General features: G+C 40.1%; 1 protein-coding gene across 2 annotated transcripts in view; it reads right to left on the bottom strand.

Moving 5' to 3' along the window:
* Positions 1-21,990, bottom strand: part of ANO1 (anoctamin 1) — an 80,881-nt gene that overhangs the window by 44,119 nt on the left and 14,772 nt on the right. For both annotated transcript variants that reach the window (XM_042785122.1, XM_042785121.1), the window contains exon 2: positions 2,360-2,538. In XM_042785122.1, coding sequence (XP_042641056.1) covers positions 2,360-2,538 — 179 coding nt within the window. The remainder of the gene's footprint in view (positions 1-2,359; positions 2,539-21,990) is intronic.

The raw sequence follows: 21,990 nt of genomic DNA, 5'->3' as shown, positions 1-21,990 counted from the left end.
TTGGGGAGAGCAGGTCCCAGCTACCGTAACTATAAACCAGTAACTTTAAGGGACAGTCTGCTCTTCCCTATTTGCTTGAGGGAGGTTTTTACTCGGACAACAAATTCAAGCAGTAAGTCCCATCCTCCTGGGCTTGGAGGGAGAGCACTGAAGTAATTAGACAAGTGTAAATCAGATGAGCGCATAGCAATGGCACAGAGCAAGGAGGCCTGCCAGAGAGCAAGAAGCCCAGGATGCCAGAAGCAGCCGGCTGCTGAGGCAGAGATGCTTGGACATTCATTGCTTTCCAAAGCCTGACTTGACTATGTCTGCCCAGGGCCAGCTTGGCTGCAGGTCTTTATCTCCTCAGTCCCTCACAGCTTTGCTCCATGCCTGCCATTGCTATCTGTTTCTCTCTTCCTTCAGGATCCCATCTCTCCTTTCCACTTAACCTAAACCCTTTGCTCCAAATACATAAATATATAATAAAATAATATAGTATCTGCTGTCACCATGAAGTTCACTCTTCATCTTATTTTCTCCTTCCTCTGCTTCATGTCTGTCTTATTTACCCATGACATTCTTCAGGGTACAGGCTGCTCATGTTTGTGCCCTATCTAGATATTATTTAGTTCTTAAGCATAACTACAATATAGAAGACCATGAATAACTATTACTCTCTGATTGCTTCATGATTAATGGCATGCACCTGTGAATTCAGAACATTTTTTTAAAGCAAGATGACAGTCTGTCTGTGGCAGGCAACTCAGTTATGCAAATTTCTACAGAAACAAAATATTAAGAAATAATAACTAACTGAATTTTCAGGATATAATGCCTCTTCAAAGTAGATAGTTGTAAACAAGATACAGGGACACTGGGATTTCTTTTAAGATAACTAATTGTATTTAATTTTTAAAGATGTGTTGATCTTGTTAATGAATTAAACATCAACTTCTGAAAAACTGGGCTGAACCAACAGACGTTCAGCAAACTGCAGGGAGGCAAAACAGGCAAAAGACACACCCCCAATTTCTTCCTACCCTTGTTTAACTGACTTTATGAAGGACAGTAATTAGCTGGTCTGCTCTGGAGACTAATAAATAAAGGAAACAGCAGGACTGAAGATGGCTCTTGAAGATGACAGCAGTGAGTGTGCCAGATGTTTTTAATCATTTGGGTTACTCAGGGCAGATCAGTACATTCTGGCCATAGCTCCTCTTCTGGAGAATGCCTTGGGTGGAGAAAAGTGGCACTGAAAATCCCTTGTGTCTCTGTTTCTCTGAGCTACTGCCACCAGGAAGGGGACAGGTCACACTGCAGAAAGTAAATGAGAGCTTCTTTGCATTTCTTTGAACTTTCCTGTTGAAAAGCTGACCCTGTGGGGACTCGCTGATGATTTCAGAGAAGGTGCTGCACTGTGGATATTAAAGCCTCAATAAATTTATTAATATATGAGAATAGCTATATCCCACTGTGAAAGGGATGCAGACAAAAAACTCAAAGCCTGTTGGTCCTGTTTTAAAGAAAGAAATAGTTATCTTTTAAGGATGTAGTATTGATGTTGAAAGGTACTCATAGGCCAAATCCTTTCTAGTAGTGCTGCTATGCTGAAATAGAGAGGGAGTTGTATTGACTTAGACCATGTAAGACTCATGTCCCTTCAGTTGCAAATAAGACACAGTAAATACATTTCAGTTTTACCACAGCAGGAGGGATGTTTACACTCTGACAGAATTACTCCTTCACACTTAATCCTAATTAAGCACAAGCACAATGAATCCAGTATTGCTTTACGGCTTTCCCCAGTGAGATCTGTCATATAGCCCACTCCACCTTAATTCCTTCATCTGAATAAACTCTCCTTTTTATGTGTTTATGACATAACCAGCTCCTAATCCTGTTGGGTATTCATGTTACTAACTTTCTTTAAAATCAGTGTTAAAGAATTTAACCAAGGCATAAATAATGACACTGGAAATCTAACCTCTATTGTGTGCTACAGACTATTAGTTTAATGTTACCTATGTTAACAATAGTTTTTGCACGAAATTTTAGGTATTTTTTTCTGTTCTGCTCTATATGGGCAAAGAGTTTTAAAGGTTGCCACAGCCTTATTGCCACATTCCTTACTCTGAGAATAGCCAACCCCTTTTTAGGCTACAGGTTAAAGGAGGATCCCTTGCTTCCCTTCTTCACATCAAAGAACAAACTCGACTGAATTAGGATGTACTGTGGCTGGTGGCAATCCTCCTCAGCACTCCTGAAAAAGGGAGGGAGAGGATTTCAGAGCATCCTGGGAATGGAAAGAATGAGAAATAAGCTAAGGAGTAAAGTGCAGTATGCCAGTTATGACACATCTGGCAAGTCCTTTACTCACTGTACTCTCATGCTGGTCATATCCTATATCTTCAATAGCTCGGATGTTGATAATGTGGATCCCCTTCTCCTCAGCAGGTAGACAGGAATATTTCTTGTTCACCCTCATTCCTGTCTCCTCTGGAGCCTCGTTGAGATCTTCTGGCAGAAAATCCACCCCATGAAACTCACTGACTGCATCTGAAAAGAAAAGGAACAATTTCATCAAGATACTTTAATCCCAACACTTGCTCCTCCCAGAGCCACCCAAAAGCTGAAACGTATCCTGTTCCTGCCTTCTTCTGCCAATGAGCCCTTGTGCAGGGCTCCCACCCCTTCTCCGTGCCTCCCTGCTCAGCTTTCCCACAGCCCTCTTCAGCTCTACCTAGGTCTCCTCCTCCTCCTCCTCCTCAGCAGTGCTCAGTTAACCAGTTAACTTTGCTGCACTGCTGTCTCAGGACGTTTACTGTATGGTCTCATAGAATGAGAACATTTATTGGGAAGAGAAGGAAAAAAGCAGGAAAAAAAGACAAACAGTCTGACATTTAGCTAGTGATGATACATGGCATGGTGTATTCCCTTTTCCAGCAGGCATTTTCTCCTTCAACAAGCACTTCATCATGTTGAAAAACTAAGTAGTGGGTTTCCCCTCAGGTACCTATGTATTTCATCTGATTTACTGAACCATTCTTATGTCTTGAAAATCAGAGGTTTTCTCCCTCTCAGCCTGCCAGACACATAGTTTCCACTTATTATTTAAGTATATAGACAGGCTAAAGGATTTAATGTAAAAATTTCACTAAACTGAGCAACCAGATAACTGATAAAGTGCAAACTAATATTTGCATATGTGCATTTATACAAGCAATAGAAGGCAGTTTTCCAAGATTTGACTCATTTTGACATTGAAGTAAAATACTGCAGCATTAAGCCTTTTTTTTAAACCACACAAGATCAAGATTTGCTGTCTAAAGAGTGAAGATAAAGCAAGAATTTCAGAATTTAGCCTTGAATGGATACCAAATTAACTCTCCCCCCAAAAAAAAACAAACAAAAACACGCCTAAGAGCAGCTGTATCACAATGGTCTGATGCTGCAACCAGTTCAGCACTGTCTCTAGAGCAGATAGTAGCAGGAATTGTACCAAATCAGTCCATTAGGAAAAATACTTCCCTCCCACCTAGAGCTGCCACTAAGCTTATGATGAGGTGAGCATAGATATCATTTTAATTCACTATACCCTAGCCTAAGAGCACATTACTCCTCTTCACCAAACTACCCATCTGGATTTGGCTGAACTTCAGGGATGATGTAGAAGGAAGACATGGAAAATCTCATTCTCCAACAAGTTTTCAGATGCCATGAAACTGAGGAGCGTGGTTGATAAGCTCGAGGGCAAGGTTGCCACTTTGAGGGGTCTTGATAGGCTGGAAAAATGGGCTGAGAGCAGCCTCATGAAACTCAAGTCCCTCCCTTAGACAGAATAGACTCAAGCACAAGCACAAACTGGGCATGGACTGGATAGTAAGTAGCTCTTCAGGAAAGAACCCAGGGCTCCTGGTGGACAGGTTCAAAGTGAGTGATGGTCTTCAGTAGTGAAGGAGAGCTGCATACTGGACTCCATTAGTAAGAAAGCAGACATCAGCTCTAGAGAAGTGATTTTCTCCTCTATTTGACACTTGTCAGACCACAGCTAGAGTGCTGTGCCCAGTTTTGGCTCCTCAGAACAAGAACAACATTGACAAACTTGAGTAAGTCTGGTGGAAGATCATCAAGATGGGCAGGGGGCTCACATGCATAAGGAGAGGCTGAGAGACCAGCTACACAGCCCAAAGAAGAGAAAGCAAACGATGAAGTCTCATTCCTGCCTTCAACTACCTACTGAGGAGGTGCAGACATGGCAGAGCCAGATTTTTCTCACACGTGCACAGCAAAGGGACAGGAGGCTACAGACACAAGTTGCATCAAGGGAAATCATGACCAGACGTTAAAAACAATTTTCATTCTTTAACAACAAAGGTGATCACATAATCATGAAAGGGCCCAGAGAAGTTGCAAATCTCCATCCTTTCCTGGAGATGGTCAGAGCTCGACCGTATGTGGCCCCAAGCAACCTGACCCAACTTTTGTGTTGGGAGGGCACTGCATCATGGTGAGTTAGCACGGACAAGAACCTGCAGCAGCAGAGGAGGAAGGTGCAGCCAAAGCCTTGGCACATTCCTTGAGCTTATCAGAGTGAGATCACTGTTACTAGTATGAACATCACACTTCTCTGGAATTAGTAGACGTACTTCTCTGGAATTTGCAAAAACGAGTTTGTGGATCTTCACTTCGGTTCTTGTATTTGGGAAACCTGCTGCCCCAAGGGACTCTCTACAAGTTGCCTGCTTTCCTAGGAACTGCAGCACTCTAACACCATCACCTTTGCATAAAATCCAGGCAGCAATTATCCTTACGTATTTCATGCACACAGCATGTAACGCCCACATCTCTGCAGATCTGTGCTGCTGTTCTTGGCTTTTTTTTTTTTTTTTAATTCTGAAATAATTATCTCAGAAAAGATGCCACGCTTGTGATCTCGGGACAGCATCCTCAAACTCAGTAAATCACTTGAATAACAGTTTGTAACAGTTGAAGAAGCTTTTTTATGGGGTAATATAGAGATGCAGCCAAAAAAAATCAGTTGTCTCATAGGAGCAACTAGCATGTTTGTAACAATTCACTACACACATATGCTCTCTTTTTCCCAACACACACATGGATATACACACACACTTCCTGAACACATAGGAATTGATAGAATTCTGCAGCTGATCGTATTTGTATGTACTCAAGCTTTTATTCGATAGCTGTAAAATACTCATATAATAATACAGTAACTTTTGGAGCTTCATAAGCATAACAGACCTGTGCTTTTATTTGCAAGAACACCTGAAACAACTTTCTAGAAACAACAGCTTAAGTGCTATTAAAGTCCTCTCTCCTTTTTCCTCCTTCCACGCAGGTATTAAACATGCCTAGTTACTTCAGCAGATTACACAGGATATTAGAAGATAAGCACTTTTTACTATGAATCTGAGTATTCTGTATAACTCATAATAGACCTGTGAACTGAAAAGTGCTAGTTTAGAAGTAACAATTAGGATGGAATATGTTTAGAGCAGAAAATCAAAAGCTTCACTGAGTCTAAACAAGCTCCCTGTGCTCTGGAGCTGCACTTCTCAGAAGCATTTGTTAAGTCCAGGGTACAGAGCAAGGAGACCTGCTCAAATGATTCAGTGCTATTGTGCAAGCGCAAACAATCACCCATCCGCAGGCATATATTTACATTTCTGTTTACACATCAGTAGCCTGGCAATATCGGAAAGGACAAATACTTAAGGTAGGCAATGAATCATACAATTTTGGTTTATTATGACTACCAGAAAAGATGTGAAATGTGAGAACTGTACTGATACAATCTTCATTACAAGTTTGATTTCTGTGCTTAAAGATGATGTCAGGATTTAATACTAAGTAAAGCCATCCAAACCACTTCAGTAATTACAAACGCACAGGGATTATAACTAGTTCACTTATGTTGATTTGGCAGACATCAAAGCCTTCTGTTGCTGAACACAGAACATCTTTTTATATGTAATGGAGTATTTTAAAGACTGAAAAACATGAATCTCTGATTTGTGTTAATCATATTAAACAAGGACAATAATTTAATCTTAAAATAAATTCATGTTCAGAATTATTTATGACAGATAGTAGATATAATATGAAGAGCACAAAGCATATTAATGTCCTAATTCAGCTAGAGTCACATCTTAATCTCATTATTGGGAGCTGAAAGAGCAGAGTATTGTGAAAATTACTAGCTTTGCTGCCTTCTAACATTGACTAACCCACCCTCTTCTATTTACTAACCAGAAAACACTACAAGAAAGACTTGAAGAAGTGCTCAATGTATTTCAACACAGCCATATAACCAATCAGCCCTTTCTCCTTCATATCCACAGCTGACATTGCTCAGAAACCCACAGATTTCGAGACAGCAGAAGTTCCTAATATTCCTGGAACAATAGACTCAGCCCCACCTGATGGGGTTTTTTTTACACTTTATTATGTATTGCTTTGTCATTTCCCAATATTTGCTACGAATCACAGAATACCCTGCCAAGTGTACAATGTATAATGACAAACTTTAAAGTATTCCTTTCCTGTCTCAGAGCATCCCAATTCTTTAAGAGTGCAGAATGCTGAAAAGCATTTGATACCAATTTCAGTATCATCTGTGTGCCAGGTTTGAGAAAGTATTTGTTGAACATCAGATGTGCATAGAACTTCTACTTTCCTTAGCACTGGTGCTGCCAGGTTAATTCCTGTATTTGCTGTTAATAACCCTGTATTTTTCAGAGCTGGTATAAAAGAACAGGCTTTTAGGCAGCACTTATGTTTAGGGACAGCTCTATAGGGTACATGACCATATATATTCCATAACAGCTGTCCCTTTTTTGTCAGCAGTGAGGTAACATGGGAGAGCAAGAAAAAGAAGACATAGAAACAGATGGTTGCAGCAGCTCTCAAGCTACCTTTCTGCTCCCTGTGGGAGTTTTCCCAGAGATCTTGGTATGTGGATTACACCGAACCACCATCTGCAACTCAGAGCATGAAGATGCTACAATGAACTTGTGAGCTGCAGTACAGTTAGAGATATCTTAGCCATTCTGAAATGATTCCTCTGTAAAATGCATCAGGAACAATGAGCTCTGTGTCATTTCCAGTACAAAATAAGCAAGCACTACATTCATCTGAAGTAGATAAAATTATATGAATCAGCGAGATGAGAGTATGAGGGCAGAAACTGATGAATGAAAAGATCAGAAGAGAGAAGTGCATTATAACAGTAAGGAGGGGCTGTGCATGTCCTGTGGTTTTGCACCAGTTACTTCTCCCCCTGAGTCTCCAATGAGCCTCTCAGAACAATACAGGAAACAAGATTAAATTCATAAAAAAACATTCAAACTTGCAAACATCTGCTCCTTTGTTCAAATTTCAGTTGCAGCTGCGGAAGTCCTCAAACTCTTCTCGCAAAAATTAACACTAGTTAATTAACTAACAATAAGTTTTCCACCACAGAAATTTGGCACATTATGCTGTAACCTTTACTCATTTAGACAATGCCTCTTCACTGGATTTGGTGACCAGGTGAACAAGAACTGAAATTTTGCTCTAGAAATTGATGTATTTTCTCTACTACTGGCCTCTGACTTGATCAACTAGCTTATTAATATTATAGTTGTAACCATGTATAACCACTGGATGTTCTCAAGCAAAAATAATTTTTCATTAAAACAAATGGGAAATTGCATTCACACAATGCAGTGTTTACAGAAACATCCTGCACTAGTTCTAAAACGAGCATCATCAAGTCAGCACAAGTATATATAAACAAGTGAACAACTATTTCACTGCTCAACCTGAAACCAATAACTGCAGCGAATCTGGCTTCTTTTATATCTCCTTGTTTTCTTTTTTAGTGAGTATGTTTGAGAAAGTGCCTAGAGCAGAAAAGTCGTAGAGACATCTAAGCTGTCCCAATTGTCCTCAACAAGGTAGAAGCAGAAGAGCTGTAAGACCATGTGACTTCAGACTTTTAAATGTCCACATTCTTATTGTTTTGCCTTCTATAGATTGTGACAGAATTCAGAATGGAAAATTAAGAATCACACAGGATCAGTTCCCTGAGTGAATTGTTTTAAAGGAGCCATAACACCAGTTCTTCATTAAAGCTTATGAAATACTGGCATACATGCTTTAGATCCCTTAGACTGAAGACATCTCTTTCATATGAATTAACAAGTAAAAGTGCTGTGTGCAGGTCCCAGAATTGGTAATGACCCTACTGTGATAGTGAGGAAGCATATTAAGGAAGTCATGCGCGCACACACACACACATATATGTATATGTAAAAAAAAAAATTACACACACGTATGTAAATATAGGTTGTAAGTTTTATTTATATTATGCCCTTTCTGCAGAAGAAACGCTAGTTTATGCAATATGTCGGATATTTTTTGGATTTGGGTTCTTTTTAAAAAAACTGTGAGAGATATTGAGAGAAAAATGTCTTAGTGTGTTTTTCCTTACTATATATTGCCCCCTAGCAGCAGAATCCTCCTTCAGCATATTCTTACCAATTTCTTTACTTCCTGTATCTTCCAAATTCAAAGCTACAGGTTAATACTTAGGCTAGGAAGAAAAAAAATAAATCTTACAAGTGATTCATGTATCACTTCCTCCTCTTTTTTCTCCCCCCCCCCCCCCCCCCCCCGAGATATTAACATGTTGTCAGATTTGGAGCCCGAAATCCCTGCTTCGTTCTCGGGAAAAATAAGGCAAGGCAAATGTCAAGGAAGCTTTAGCATGCCATCCCATCAGCGTGTCTCATTCCTGACCTATGGGTCACTCCTCCTGGCCCGCGAAGCTCTGCTGCAGGAATGCCAGCGAGGATACCCACCATTGGCAAAGAGGGGAGCTCTTTTTTGGGACTCTGACACCTGTTTATGAGGCACTGGCCTGAGACCAACAGCCCGGTCTTCTGTTCAAAGTCCAGAAGTTAAGCACTCATTAGATCCACATCTCTGACCATTTGATTTAAATGTTCCCTTGCCTCTCCAGATGTGAACAGCCAGATGTTGCCTCTAGCTGCACTCCTTCTGGAGATGTTGGAGGTTGCACTATACCATTGACTGGCCTGGCAGTCAAAAGGCTGCCATAAAAGGCAACCAACCTACCCCCCAGGCAAGATTAATGCTTCCAGGGATGTTGACACCTCCTGTCCACCCGCCTGAAGAGAGGTGACTCCGGGTCCCTTTCATCTTCTGTAGCACCATGCTAAGTAGGACACCCTGGAACTCACCCATCTCCTTTGCTTTTGCATTTATTTCAAAACTTGGCTGTAGCCAATGTCTGTACAGGGTATTATCTTAATGAAGCAAACAGGAGGTTATGATCCAATCCATTAAAAAAGGAAAAAGATCGAGCAGTGAAATAAAACTCAGATTCCAAGGACAGTTTCCTTTAGGGAACAGAAATACTTTTAAAGCAGGACAAGCTCAGCACAGCTGATGCTGACAACTTTGTTAGCACTTGGTAATACACTGAACGGCAGAGCCCATTCAGAGACTTTGTGTCTTGTATTTGGGAGGCTGAAAACCAAATCCTGTCACACGGGTGGAGAAAATTCAGCTCCTGGCAGGATTATCTGAAAGATCAGCTTGCTTATCTAGATTTCTCAGTGCTGATTTACCAACGGTGGGTCTCTAGGGTGGGGCTGCAGCTTTCCTGGAAGGCTGTCTACAGCTTTAAAGTTATTGATTTATTATTACTAACAACACCTTAAAAGAATGTTAGAAGGACACACAACTGTGACATCATTCCTATTTCTGCCCTTCTATTTTTGTTTTTAAAGATTAATTTACTCTGTTTGCAGTACGTAGCCCTTGGTTTGAACACATCTAATCTGACACAAATCTTGTGAAATGTAAAAACAAAGAGCAAAATCACCTAAAAATCATAATGATAGTAAAATGAACATTCTGATTGAAACGGCATTTTCAACAGCACATAATGGGCCAGCAAATATAAATTCTACCAAAACAAGACTCTTACTGCCCATTTATTTAGACCATGGAATATCTCACGTTATAAAATCACACAAAGCCTCCTCCATCTCCCCCCAAGACAAATTGCACTTTTTTTCCCCAACCACCAACTATTTAATGGTCTATTAAGTAAGTCTGTTTTCAGACATATTTCTAAAATACTTAAATTTAAGCACTCTTCTACTGGACACTGGAAAATATTTCAGAATCGCTTTTGCTGCTATTCCACAAAAAGCAGCATTAAAGCCATGCTCAAGTCCACCACAGATTGTTCTTTGCAAACTGTAGTTACAGTTTTACAAATGATTTCTGTATTTCTGTAATTTAATGGTACTTTGTAGCAAAGTATACAAAATGAGTGAAATTCTGCTCTTGTTACTTGGCCACACATACAGAATAATTCTTGCAACTTGTTTTTTTCCATTTTATATTAGTTTTCATGAGGCAGTGGTGTGATTCACTGAAATGCACTGGGACTACAGGCTGTAATCCTCTTTCTTATGCGAGTTACTGCTGACTTTCAGAGTGTGTACTGATGACTTTCTTGAATGCACTCTGCAGTGTCATATCCTGAGTTATACATACTGTGAGAACTAGAGGATGGACTAAATATGGAAGAACCACTGAATCTGTGCTCTATGAATCCTGTTAGTTATGTTCTGATTCTCATTATTTTTGTTTGTATGTTCCGAGGGAAGGCAGTTTTTACCAATGGGAGCAGTAAAATGGAAAGAAAAATATACTAAATAAAGAGATTATGGGGAGAGAATTGGTATATATTGGGACAACATATACCTACCTAAACTCTTATAGCAGCTTTTAAAGATAACTAAATACATTCAAAATATTAAGTATATTTTCCTTTATTGGGCTATTACAAATAGCTCCTTATACCAACCATGTGAAAATGGGAATACAAAGATTACCAATTTTTCTGTTAAAATATCAGTCACAGACTGCAACCTGGAGCTGAGGCCATAGCATATACCAACTGGCAAAGCTGCTCTTGATCCAAGAGGTTTCCCATTTAAAGTCCCAATCTTGAAACATTTGCACTCGTATTTAAATTTCCATGCATCAGGCACAAGCACATTCAGGCTGCATAGATTCAGACATGGATGTCTTAGAAGGTTTTACTAACCTGATAAGGCTGTTTTTGACTACAGTCACCATATTCAGTAACCACAGCTCTTCTATGCTTGCACTGAAAGAGCCAGGCACCCTGGGTGAGATCAGTTTTGTAGGGCAGAGCTCCACCTGATCTATATGTTCTTTGGGCGTGCCAAAGCAGGTGGAGCTGATTTGATAGTGAGGTGGTGGTAGGCGATACTCATCTAGGGTCTCCGTGCAGACTCTAGCTCTGTGCTATTTGAGGAAATAAAACCAAAATCCTGTGCTGAGCAAAAGCTTAGTTCTAACAAGTTTTCTGCATACACCTGCAGTTTTAACTTGGATGCAGAGCAACACTTCTATATGACCATAAAATGCTAACTTTCACCAGTGACTGAAACAATCTCTCTCTCTCTCCCTGAGCAAGTGAACAGAAATGGATGAGGGGAAAAGCTCTTTTAACTCTCGTCTATCCATGAGAACATCATTCCCTGTGTTCTACAGCCTTCATGAACCAAGTTGAGGCACACCAGGGGCAGAAAACCTAAGGAGTGATTATGCAACCAGGCAGTCTCCTCCTTGGTTTTAAGAAAAAGATGAGATCTGACTTGGAATGTCTCAGCAGAGAGAGACATTCTCTGTAGTTTGGCCCTTGGCAGGGAAGCTGATGACAGCAGTGCTGAGCCCAGGCTCACCAAGTCTCCTCCTTAAGGAGCTTTTGACAATCCTTACAATCTAGTACATCTTCATATCAAAGAAGCAGTCAAAACCCAGTCTAAGTGTAAATTACTGCCCTGGAGGTTTTGTAACAAGGGACAGACCTAGTAAAAGTCTGGATTATCAAAGGCACATGGGTCAGTCCATAGTTACTACTGAAGACCAAAGGAGAGGAAATTGCCATGAAATTGCCTTTGACTGTAAATAGAAACAAGCAGAGCGTGGAGGGCTCTGTGGGTCCTGCAGGTTGTGAAAGGCAACTGGGACAAAATCTCTACCCAAATTTCCAGGATTTGTCCCTAACTTGCTCTTGTTTGCTCTGCAGCAGTACCTTTACAAAAGGAGCTCAGAATTCATACCAAAGGTATGGCCCTTAAAGAAGCAGATTTCTGCATGAAAGCAGTCATGTCCACAGCCAGCATGTAGGCACTTAATACCTCATCCCCCTCCCCCCCAAAAAAACAAAACAAAACAGCACCACCCAATGAATTCATATCATGAGAACCTAAGACAGATATATTTTGAAAGATCATTGCATTCAACCTGTGTATAAACAAGGACGTCTTGGCAAAATTAAAGAGATGTCCTCCAAAAAAAGGACATTTTTTCTAATCATAACACAATCATGTATGACGCTAGTGCACTAATGAAACCAGGAATAATACAGGGCAACTACAATCCTGTATTTTATCTCAAAAAGTGTGAGATAGTAAAAGGGAGAGCACTTCTGTCTTGTTCATTATTCTTTGAGAAATCATCCCCCAGAAAGACTCAAAACTGGAAGCATCACCAGGTAGGCATTAGCCTTCCTATGACATACTCTGAATACTCTCTCTTTAGCACTAGGCATGAATCCTCCTTCCTTGAGGAAACAACTCAGAGCAACATAAACATGACCCACCAGAACAAAACCTAGAAATCATATAGTTTCAAACAGTATGTCTCTTTTGTAGCCAAATAGTCTGTTAATTCCCAATCTGTAGTTGTTCCATTATGGTCCAGCATGTGAATTGTGTCAGTCACTCCTGGACCATACAATGTAAGGCTCCAACAAATAATGGTTTAGGATTTTTTTTTTTTAATTACTTCTACAGCTCTGAGACTTTAGAAAAATACAACCATGAAGCTGACCAAAATGCATCTCACCCATGGTTTTGGTGATGGTCTGCCTGTAGATACTCTGGATAAGAGAAGAGATGGCAACTCCAGCTAAGAGCAAGCATTTGACATCAATGCAGATAGAGAAAAACAGTGAAAACATTTGTTTTCATATGTCCTGAGAAAGACATTGAAGATGTTATAACCTTGTTATTTATAGAAGGCCAAGGTTTCATCCTATAATTTAAGAGAGGAATTTATTTTCCTCTAAAGTGTGATAAAGTTTATAAGCTTAAGACAAGGTTTTATTGTGGTTTTCCGCTTTGGTTAGCAGAATAATATTTCACTTGCTGTCTTCTTTCTTTTTTTTTTTTTTTTTTTAAATAAAGGAAAATATTCTGTTCATTTACATGGTAAATGTTTATCAGTTCAGTGAAAGAAAAACCTAAACAATGGAACGAAATGGAATTAAAATTTAATATATTGCTTATCTTCAAGTATTGAAACATTTAGAAAAACAATATTCTGCATGAAAAAAAAATACTGTTTTACCAAAATATTTAGGAAAGTAATTTCTTTGAATACTGTCCTTTAGTAAATCTGTTATTCCATAAACTTTTTCAAAATATATTGTAAACTTCTATTTGCAAACTTTATCACTTTTTAATAACATATACTCTATGTTGGTTGGTTAGCTCAACCATTTTACAAAACACACGATGTGTTTTTGCCAGCTAGCTTCCTAGACTCATGAATAGTATTTATATTTTTTATTTTTTTAAAATATTCAAATGCTTCAGCAATTACCTTGAAGTGATTCATTTTAAATCTGCAATAAATTTATTGCTGATTAAGAGAAAGAAAAGTTCTTCTCCCTGATCACCGTAATGACGTCAATACTGGTATTTAAAGGAATAGAGGGCAACTAGGTAAAGATAAACAAAGGTGGCGCAATTCTTACTGATTTAAAATCTAACAGAGAGAGCTCACTAGTAATGTCCTTGAACCATTTGCTTTACTAACCTTTTGGATGTCTGGATCCCATAGCTGTTGCTATTTTTTATTATGACTAGCTACGTATCGGAGATACTCTGTGATGTGATAGAGTAACAGTGGTTACGGTGGAGCAGGTGTCATAACGCTGGATCAGCTACTGCACAATGCATTCATTTGGGAGACATATTTAAAATATTTCAATCAGTTGCAGTGGTTGAAAAAAACCATACACATGTAAATCTTTATTTTCACACTGTCACTCTCTAGCTCAACTCAAGATCAAGGCACCCTTCCACTAGTTGCTTGGTAAAGACTTACAGGGGGTCAGGCACCTCACCTGATCACCCACAGCCAGCCCCCGACCGAGCACACACACATGGCCCTGTCTGCCTCCTTCGCGTCATAAAAACCTCAAGAAAAACAAGATGACCTTCCAAGTGATGTAAATTTGTTTCTTGCCAGTACGGGAGCCATAGGGGGAACAGCTGTAGATATGCTTGGGATAAATATGTGTGCCATGTATTTCTCTGGCTTTATAACCTGTAAGAGACCATGTAAATGGGGGGGTGGTGGGTGTCCAAATTGGTGGGGGACTTGGTTAGGGAAAGCAGTGGCAGACCTCCTCCCTGAGGAACAGTTTCCATCTAAGCAGCTCCTCCAGCAGCGGTGAAGGGAGCAGGGTGGAGTACAGGCGTGTTGTACACCACCAATACATGCATAAAGGATATAAGTGCCCCCAAAAGTGGATAGAGACTGCACCTCTGTCCATAACTACACGTCCTTACAGAAAGAAATATTTCAACATTACAACTCATGTAACTGTTCTGAATCTATTTATTTTCTTCACTTAATTTTAACACAAGCATGATTTTTGTTTATATGAAAGTAAGACTTCTTTCCTGATAACTTTTGTCTCTAACTATATTCCTTCAGGAAGTATTTATAACTCAGATCAACAGTTTATATTCCTTATTCCTTCCCTACCTGTGGGCTGGTTCTTGCCTGTAAAGCCCTTATGACCAAAGACAGACAGGACAGTGAAATCCACCCCAGCACAGCTCCAGACAAAGCAGTCCAGCAGGATGCTTCAAGGAAACTTCAGAGAACACAGAAAGTCTTCTTGAGTAACGTCCTGCAATTGTACATCACAAAATTTGTGGAAGGCTGGATGCTCTAAGGGTACTGAAAATTGGAGCAAGTATAAATGTAGGTATGACTTGACCCAGCCCAAAGGTTTTGGAGCGCCAGTTCTCACAGGAAAAAACATCTACAAACTAATGCTGTCACCCCTGAACATGATGTTCCAGCAGAAAAAAATGCCTCATCGCACCTACTCCAGCCGGCGTAACAATCCCATATCGGAATCTCCCTGGACAAGAAAACATCGAGTGCTTTCTCTGCTAATCTTTCCACTTGGTAATCAGCCCTCAGGCTCTTAGAAGAGACTCAGCCTGTGACCTTTTAAACAAGATTTAAGAAGCCAAACACCAAAATCAGCCAATTGTAGAAAATCTGTATCTGAAATGCTATTTTTCATAGTAAAACAATTACTTGCTAGTTTGACAGAAAGGGACACATCTTGCTAATCTCGTGGCTTTTTAGAACTTGTATCCTGTTTGGCTTCTCTCCTTATGCCTATTTATTTGGGAAATCTATGGTGTGATTCCCAGAAGTTTGGATGGTGTATCGCTTATCCACTTCAATAAACCATCTGGAGTACTGTTTAAATATGGAAACGCACAGTAGCAGCACAACCAAAGTGATTGGCAGTGAGGCTGCTATGCCTTAGGAAACCTGTGCCTTAGGAGAAAAAGAGCAGGGGGAAAAGGGATCTTCTTGTGCAGACAGACATTTATCTTCATTAATCCACCAACATCACTGGGACATAACATACAACTATAGGATTTACAAAGTGCAAAATACTGATTTAGTTCAGCAGATAAAAATTTCCACCCAGCAATGACCTTTTGAAAACTCTGCCCTTCTGAGCGGAGCCTTGTTGCTTTATCATCAGGAACCAAACGAGGTACACTAGTTGCATCCTCATGGATCACAGTCCTCATGGGTATAACAGCTGGGATGCCAAGCTTCTGCAATCCTAAAATGCGCCAATATCCCCACCAGTGGCAAGAGGTCCATTCTGTTCTTGAGCTGGTTTGGGGAAGGATACTTCTTGGTTTTACCATTTACTGACTGTTCTGCCTTCTCCTTACATTGTAGGTACCAATGACAAGGCTGCTTCTGCTCAAGTTCCGGTGCCAGTAAATTTCTTGAAGTTCTCAAAGTATGTGAAATAGAGCCACATACAATGTGATAATCCATACCTGACCAACACTTCTTCAGTTCTCTAAATCTAATCTCTTGCCTAAACTCCTGTTAGAAATACCTCCTCTCAGAAACTGGACTTGCTGTCCATAACGAGGATGTGTGATTCCCTCTACTGAAAAATGTGAGGGTGATTACCTGGGAAGCTTCTGAGTCTTTATACTACTCCCTCATGACCCCCACCTCCAAAAAAAACAGCTGAGATTTTTCTTGCTCAATCTCTAAAAAAAATGACCTGGTACATTAGGTCCTCTCTCACGTGTCAGTTAAGGGACAACCTTGATACCTCTTTCCTTGTAATTCAGACAGAAATTGTTTTTGCTATACGTAGCATATACAACGTGCTGGATTGCCTGAGCCCCCTCATGATGGTGTAAGAAACAGCTAACAAAACACTCCTCCATTCCCACACCCACCTGCGTCTTGTTCTTGGGAAACACTTTCTGTTGAGAACTTCTGGTCACTACGGCTAGCAGAGGTGCTCTCGGAGCAGAATAGTAGAAAACAAGTATCAAACTGTCGTGCAGCACCTTATGATCAAACTGCACGCCCACTGCCTGTCCACCCTGTGCCTAAAAGTAACGAGACTTCTCAATTTCAAGGAACACCCACAAAAATATCTTTCCGATGACTGTAATTCCTTCACATGCCCAACAGGGCTCTCAGTGCAGTGGAACGTGGCTTCACTCAAACACAGGCTGTTTCTAATCTTCTTCAGAGGTATCACATGGTAGCTCTGTCTAGCACTGCAGAATACTTCAGGACTCCTTCCTTATATGTCAGTTGATCACAGTACAACTATCTCTGTGAGACGTAACTCAGAAAAAGGCAAATGACAGTTTAGAGTATGTCAAGCAAGGTACTTCCAGTAAAGATGAAAGAGCAACAGCAGTGTTTCTCTGGGATATTGCCTGCAGTACTCATCACCCCCTATTTCAGAAACATTAAGTCAAATTTAAATAGATTTAAAATGACTGAGGGGCAGTGATGGAACGAGAAGCTTGTCTTTCTAGACTACAATAAAAGAACTTGGTTGTTTAAAGCTAGAAAACTACCCCTTCATTATGCTCTTCCCCCAGTCAGGTGGTCAAGAAGCTAAGGGCAATGAAGAACAAATAAAATGCATGTGTGACTATGTTAATGTTTAAAACACTCAAAGATGATCATTAGAGATGAGGCTTAAGATCAGAGGCATGAAGTTCATATCACAGCAATGGAGGCAAAGCTGAAAATAAATAAATAAAATCAAACTATTTTTATAATGGTACTTGAGAAATTTATGAATGGGATTCTGTGATGTGGTTGCCCAAAATAGCAAAGATTTGGACATGATGACCCAGGAGTTCCTGAAAACAGCTGGCACAGAGGCCATGCGTGCACAGAGGGTTTACCACTATTTCCTTTCCTCTCCTATAAGATGGACCTTTCCCTCTGAGTTACAAACACATTACAGCAATAACATAAGTCATCTCAGAATACAACAAAGATCATGAATATTGCCCCACAAACAACAATTCTACCTAGAAACCCAAATGGAAGTTTGCAAACCCTGTTGGCCAAATGTCTCTCTTCCACTACTTTCTTCTAAGACATATTTTCTTGGTTTTGTTTTAATTTTTGTGGCTCTCCCCTCAGTGTTAGGCTGTATGATACACACTTTTCTTCCAAAAAGATGCTTGAAACTGGATGAAGTACTCCAGGCCAGGCTTTTCAAGTCCTGGGCAGAATTACTACATGTTCCCTACAACATAAGATACTGTGGATTTATGCTTTGTTTATGTCTCCTAGACCCTTTTCTGAGGAACTGCTATTTAACCAGCTAATTATTCCTACCCAGATGGAGTATTTTGCACTTGTCTGGTTCTCATCCCAAGTCATGGGAGCACATCCTTTTCCAGGAAGATAAGCAACACAAGTCTGGTTTAACAATGTAAGATTTAAGGCTGCTAGTATCAGATCCAAAACTCCATAGTCACATGACACAAAATACTGAAGGGTAAATACACTCACTTTACTGGTTCAAGTTTCAAGAAATTTTTGATGGGGCAATTTGGCATCAGCAGGCTTTATTTTAGATCTATTATCAACTGTCCTGCCACGACCAGACTAAAGCTGGCATAGAGGAAGGAGCTACCACTAACTCATTTGGATGCTTTTTTGAGGAATTTGATAGAAATGCAAACCATATGTGCCCATACTCAAAGAAAATTAAACCAGTACTTTTAAGTGACCTGACAGTACGCAGATCTGATATCTAAAATTGTGGAATCAGGGCAAAAGTTTGGTTTTGACATAGTAAAACTTAGGTTCATAGATACTGGAGGAGATTTTTCTCTGTAATCATGAGAGCATGTCTGATGCAAGATCAGAAAGAGAACTTACAGTAACACATACACTAATTATACTGAAAAACAATCAGCTCTCCAGAACAGATAATAATGAGAAATGAACACTGAAGGAAACTTTGATGTACTTCTTAGATAACTGTGGTACTTTAAAACTGGATTCAGTTCAAACATTTAAAACATCTCAGTCCGAGATCTACATTTCAGATTGAGAATGTGTTGATGCACAACTAGATTTTAAAATAAATACATGGTGGAGCAGAACACAAACATGGATTTTAAAAAAGCAAACCAGAAACCCTCTCCAGTTAAAACTCCCCTGTTCAAACAGCCTTAAATGCATTCTCCTTCACATAAACTAAATCCAAATGCAAAATTTTATGGAAGTTATTCTTAATTCAGTTTGCAGCCTGGATTGGCTGAGGTGTGTCTTAACTAAGCGCAACTTGAGTCACGGGTACAACAACCTAGGTCAGACTGCTAGCTCCTGCTCTCACCACTTGAGTACAAGGCCTTTTTGTAACAAAACTGAAAATAAGTAAGTACCAGACTAAGGGCAAAGCACATCAATCCTGATCGAGCAAAACACAAACCTGTGTATATTTAAGCAGGCCATTTGTCTTGCCAATGCTAAGTGAAGATCTCAGGCTAGATAAGCCTGGTTCTTTACTGAATAACTTTTAGGACCAAGTTAAAAAGTATTTCCAAAAGCATCAGCGTTCCAGTAATGACAAGGATGAGGAATGAGTGACAAGGATGACACAAAGCAAAGGGACAGAAATTTGGAGTCATTCCAGCTTCTCTAAACACACCGTTTTTTCTTATACTCCCATTCAGCAGTAAAATATTTTTTAACACCCTTCACAAGCAAGTCACCTGAGACAAGACTAAAAAGGCATCTTAAGTTTTTCTGACCATAGCTGAATGAAATAAGTGAACACAAAAGCCACCACAGGGAGAAAAAAAAAAATTCCAATGGCAACAGCCATCAATCTCTCCATTTACACAACAAATAATGTCCATGTGATACACTTCATTTTTGCTCCCTGCAGCCAAGAAACGAAAAGTGGAATTTCTCATTATCATGATGTGACTTAGATGGCCTCAAGTGTCACAAAATATGATAATCTTCAATATACCACAAAAATTCTGAAAATGGTATTAACAACACAAAATAACTTCCCCGCACATTTCCCATCTACATTTCTTTATTCTTAAATTCCAAATTCCTCTGAAGGCCCTAACTTGGGACATGGAGAGCTCAACTGGAACATGTCCATGAGCTTCGAAAAAATTAACATAAATTTTTAAAACACCCTTTATATAAACTACAAAATGGCACGTGCTGTCAGGATTACCCTTCATGAACAATATGTGCCAGCGCTATTGGACTGTTTATGAAATTTGTCATGAAATTTAAACACTTCAGAGCATGGAGAAGAGCCCATCTTGCTTGCCCATCACCAAGAGTGGTTTTAATTGCATTGCTGAAGGGAGACTAAGCAAGTGAGTAACAGCTCCAGGAACAAGCATAACAGATGAGCTGACACAGTCTTTTGAACAGCACTGCTCATGTGCCCCAAGTTACAGACGTGCTCTGTGAACTACAGCTTCTCAAAGTTAACCAAATTAACCAGTGGCTCTCATTAACGCAGCCAGCCTTAAGGACATTTGAAACCAGGGCATGGAGTGGGGCATCAAAGGAGAGACAGGGCGCTCTCAGTTGCAAGTATTCATGGGCTTACTGCCACCAATATGTCCTGACACGTTTCCATCATGTTATTTTCAAAACAGCTGCTGCCCACTGGCACTGCCAGAGTGTTTAATTACATGGAGTAAGCGTTGCAAGCCTGCTGCTGCTCCTGCCTGCATGCTGAGCCATCAGCACGGCCACCAAGATGGGCACCCTCTCGCCCCAGGTGACAGGACACAGACCACGGCAGTCACCTGCAAGGTGGGTCCTTCCCTGCACCTACACAACTTATATATGCTACAATCTCTCCCTTGACATCAGCGAAGCCTTGGTGCCTATTTTCCAACGCAATGTTTCTGAAGCCACCCAATCAAGCAACGTATGAAATTTGAACACAGACCACGACAAACATTGGTTTAACATGCCCTTTCCTTAGGATGTAAAGGAATCAACCCTCATTTTATTTTCAGGGTGCAATAGCAGCTGGTACCAAGGAAAACAAAGGTGGAAGTACTCTTCTAAAGCCGTTTCCAAAACATTTGCATCTTCATGCTGGGTGATGGACCATGTCCACACACTACATGATGCTGGGAGCAGAGCAGGGATTTTGCATTTCAGAACCAGTTGGGAGTCAAACACTTTCCAGTGAAGAGGCAGCCTTTATTTCTTTCAATCAATCACCTGCCTACTGGAGCTGAGTTACAGCCAGTGGAAAACACTAGTATTAGAAATCCTGCAGTTCATAACTCTTATGGTCCAAATTCACTATCTGAATGTAGAAATCTGGTGACAAAAACATGCATCTTCCCCTCCATCCTAAAAAAAATGTTCCTGGATCTCATGCTTCAAACTCTCAGGCAGCAAGTCCTGCTCACATAGCAGTTTTAAAGAAAAGAAACAATACCAGAGTGCCTCCTATGTTATAATTCTAGCTTTAGTAACATTCCACCTCCTTTCTGATTTTTCTTTCAGACTTCCTTTTTCTCCTGTTCTCAGTGACAGCCTCTCAAACATTGCCAAACTGTAACATGTACTTTGGTGACTATCAGTTTCACATACTCCAGACAGATTTTTACTTGATGGTTGCCCTCTCACCCCCCGCTGAAAAATAAAAGCTGGAAGTTATTCCCTCATAAAGCCTTATAAAGAGAATCTAAAAATTAAGCTTCTCTTTAGTGCTGTCAGAAAGGCTTAGTACAGCAGCAGGCTTTAGACATCCATGTACACACCCATCAGTTTACTTTTATCTGGACTTTTTGATTGGATTTAAGTTTTATATGCCTGCAGTAAGGAATGGCAGGATCCTTGTTTTAAACTGTGAGATTATTGCACATGTTAGGGTGGAAAAAAATAGCACTACCAAGTCCAAGGAAAGGTGAAGGCTGCATGTAGCAGACTCAAATGACTGATTAAGTGTTTAAACAAGAGAATGGTGAGAATGAAGCGAAATCTCCTGATAAGCTAAAGCTGGTATTGCTGTAAGATCCCTTCTAAAATCACACACAACAGAAAGCAAAACACATTATTCAGGGCTCAGAAATACTACAGTTATAACCCTCATGGTCCAAGTTCATAATTTTACTGTACAAATTCAGTGAGGCCAAATGGATCTTTTCCTCTTTTTTTTTTAACAGAGTTCCTTGATCCTAAGCTGCACACTCCTGCTGCTGGAAAACATCACTAAAATGCAGAAAATACAAAGTGAAACTCTTG

This window comes from Tyto alba, unplaced genomic scaffold (genome assembly GCF_018691265.1).
Source record: "Tyto alba isolate M040663 unplaced genomic scaffold, T.alba_DEE_v4.0 Super-Scaffold_8, whole genome shotgun sequence".
NCBI classification, from domain to species: Eukaryota; Metazoa; Chordata; class Aves; order Strigiformes; family Tytonidae; genus Tyto; species Tyto alba.
Note: the sequence above shows the minus strand (reverse complement) of the source record. Positions and strands in the feature narration are given on the sequence as shown.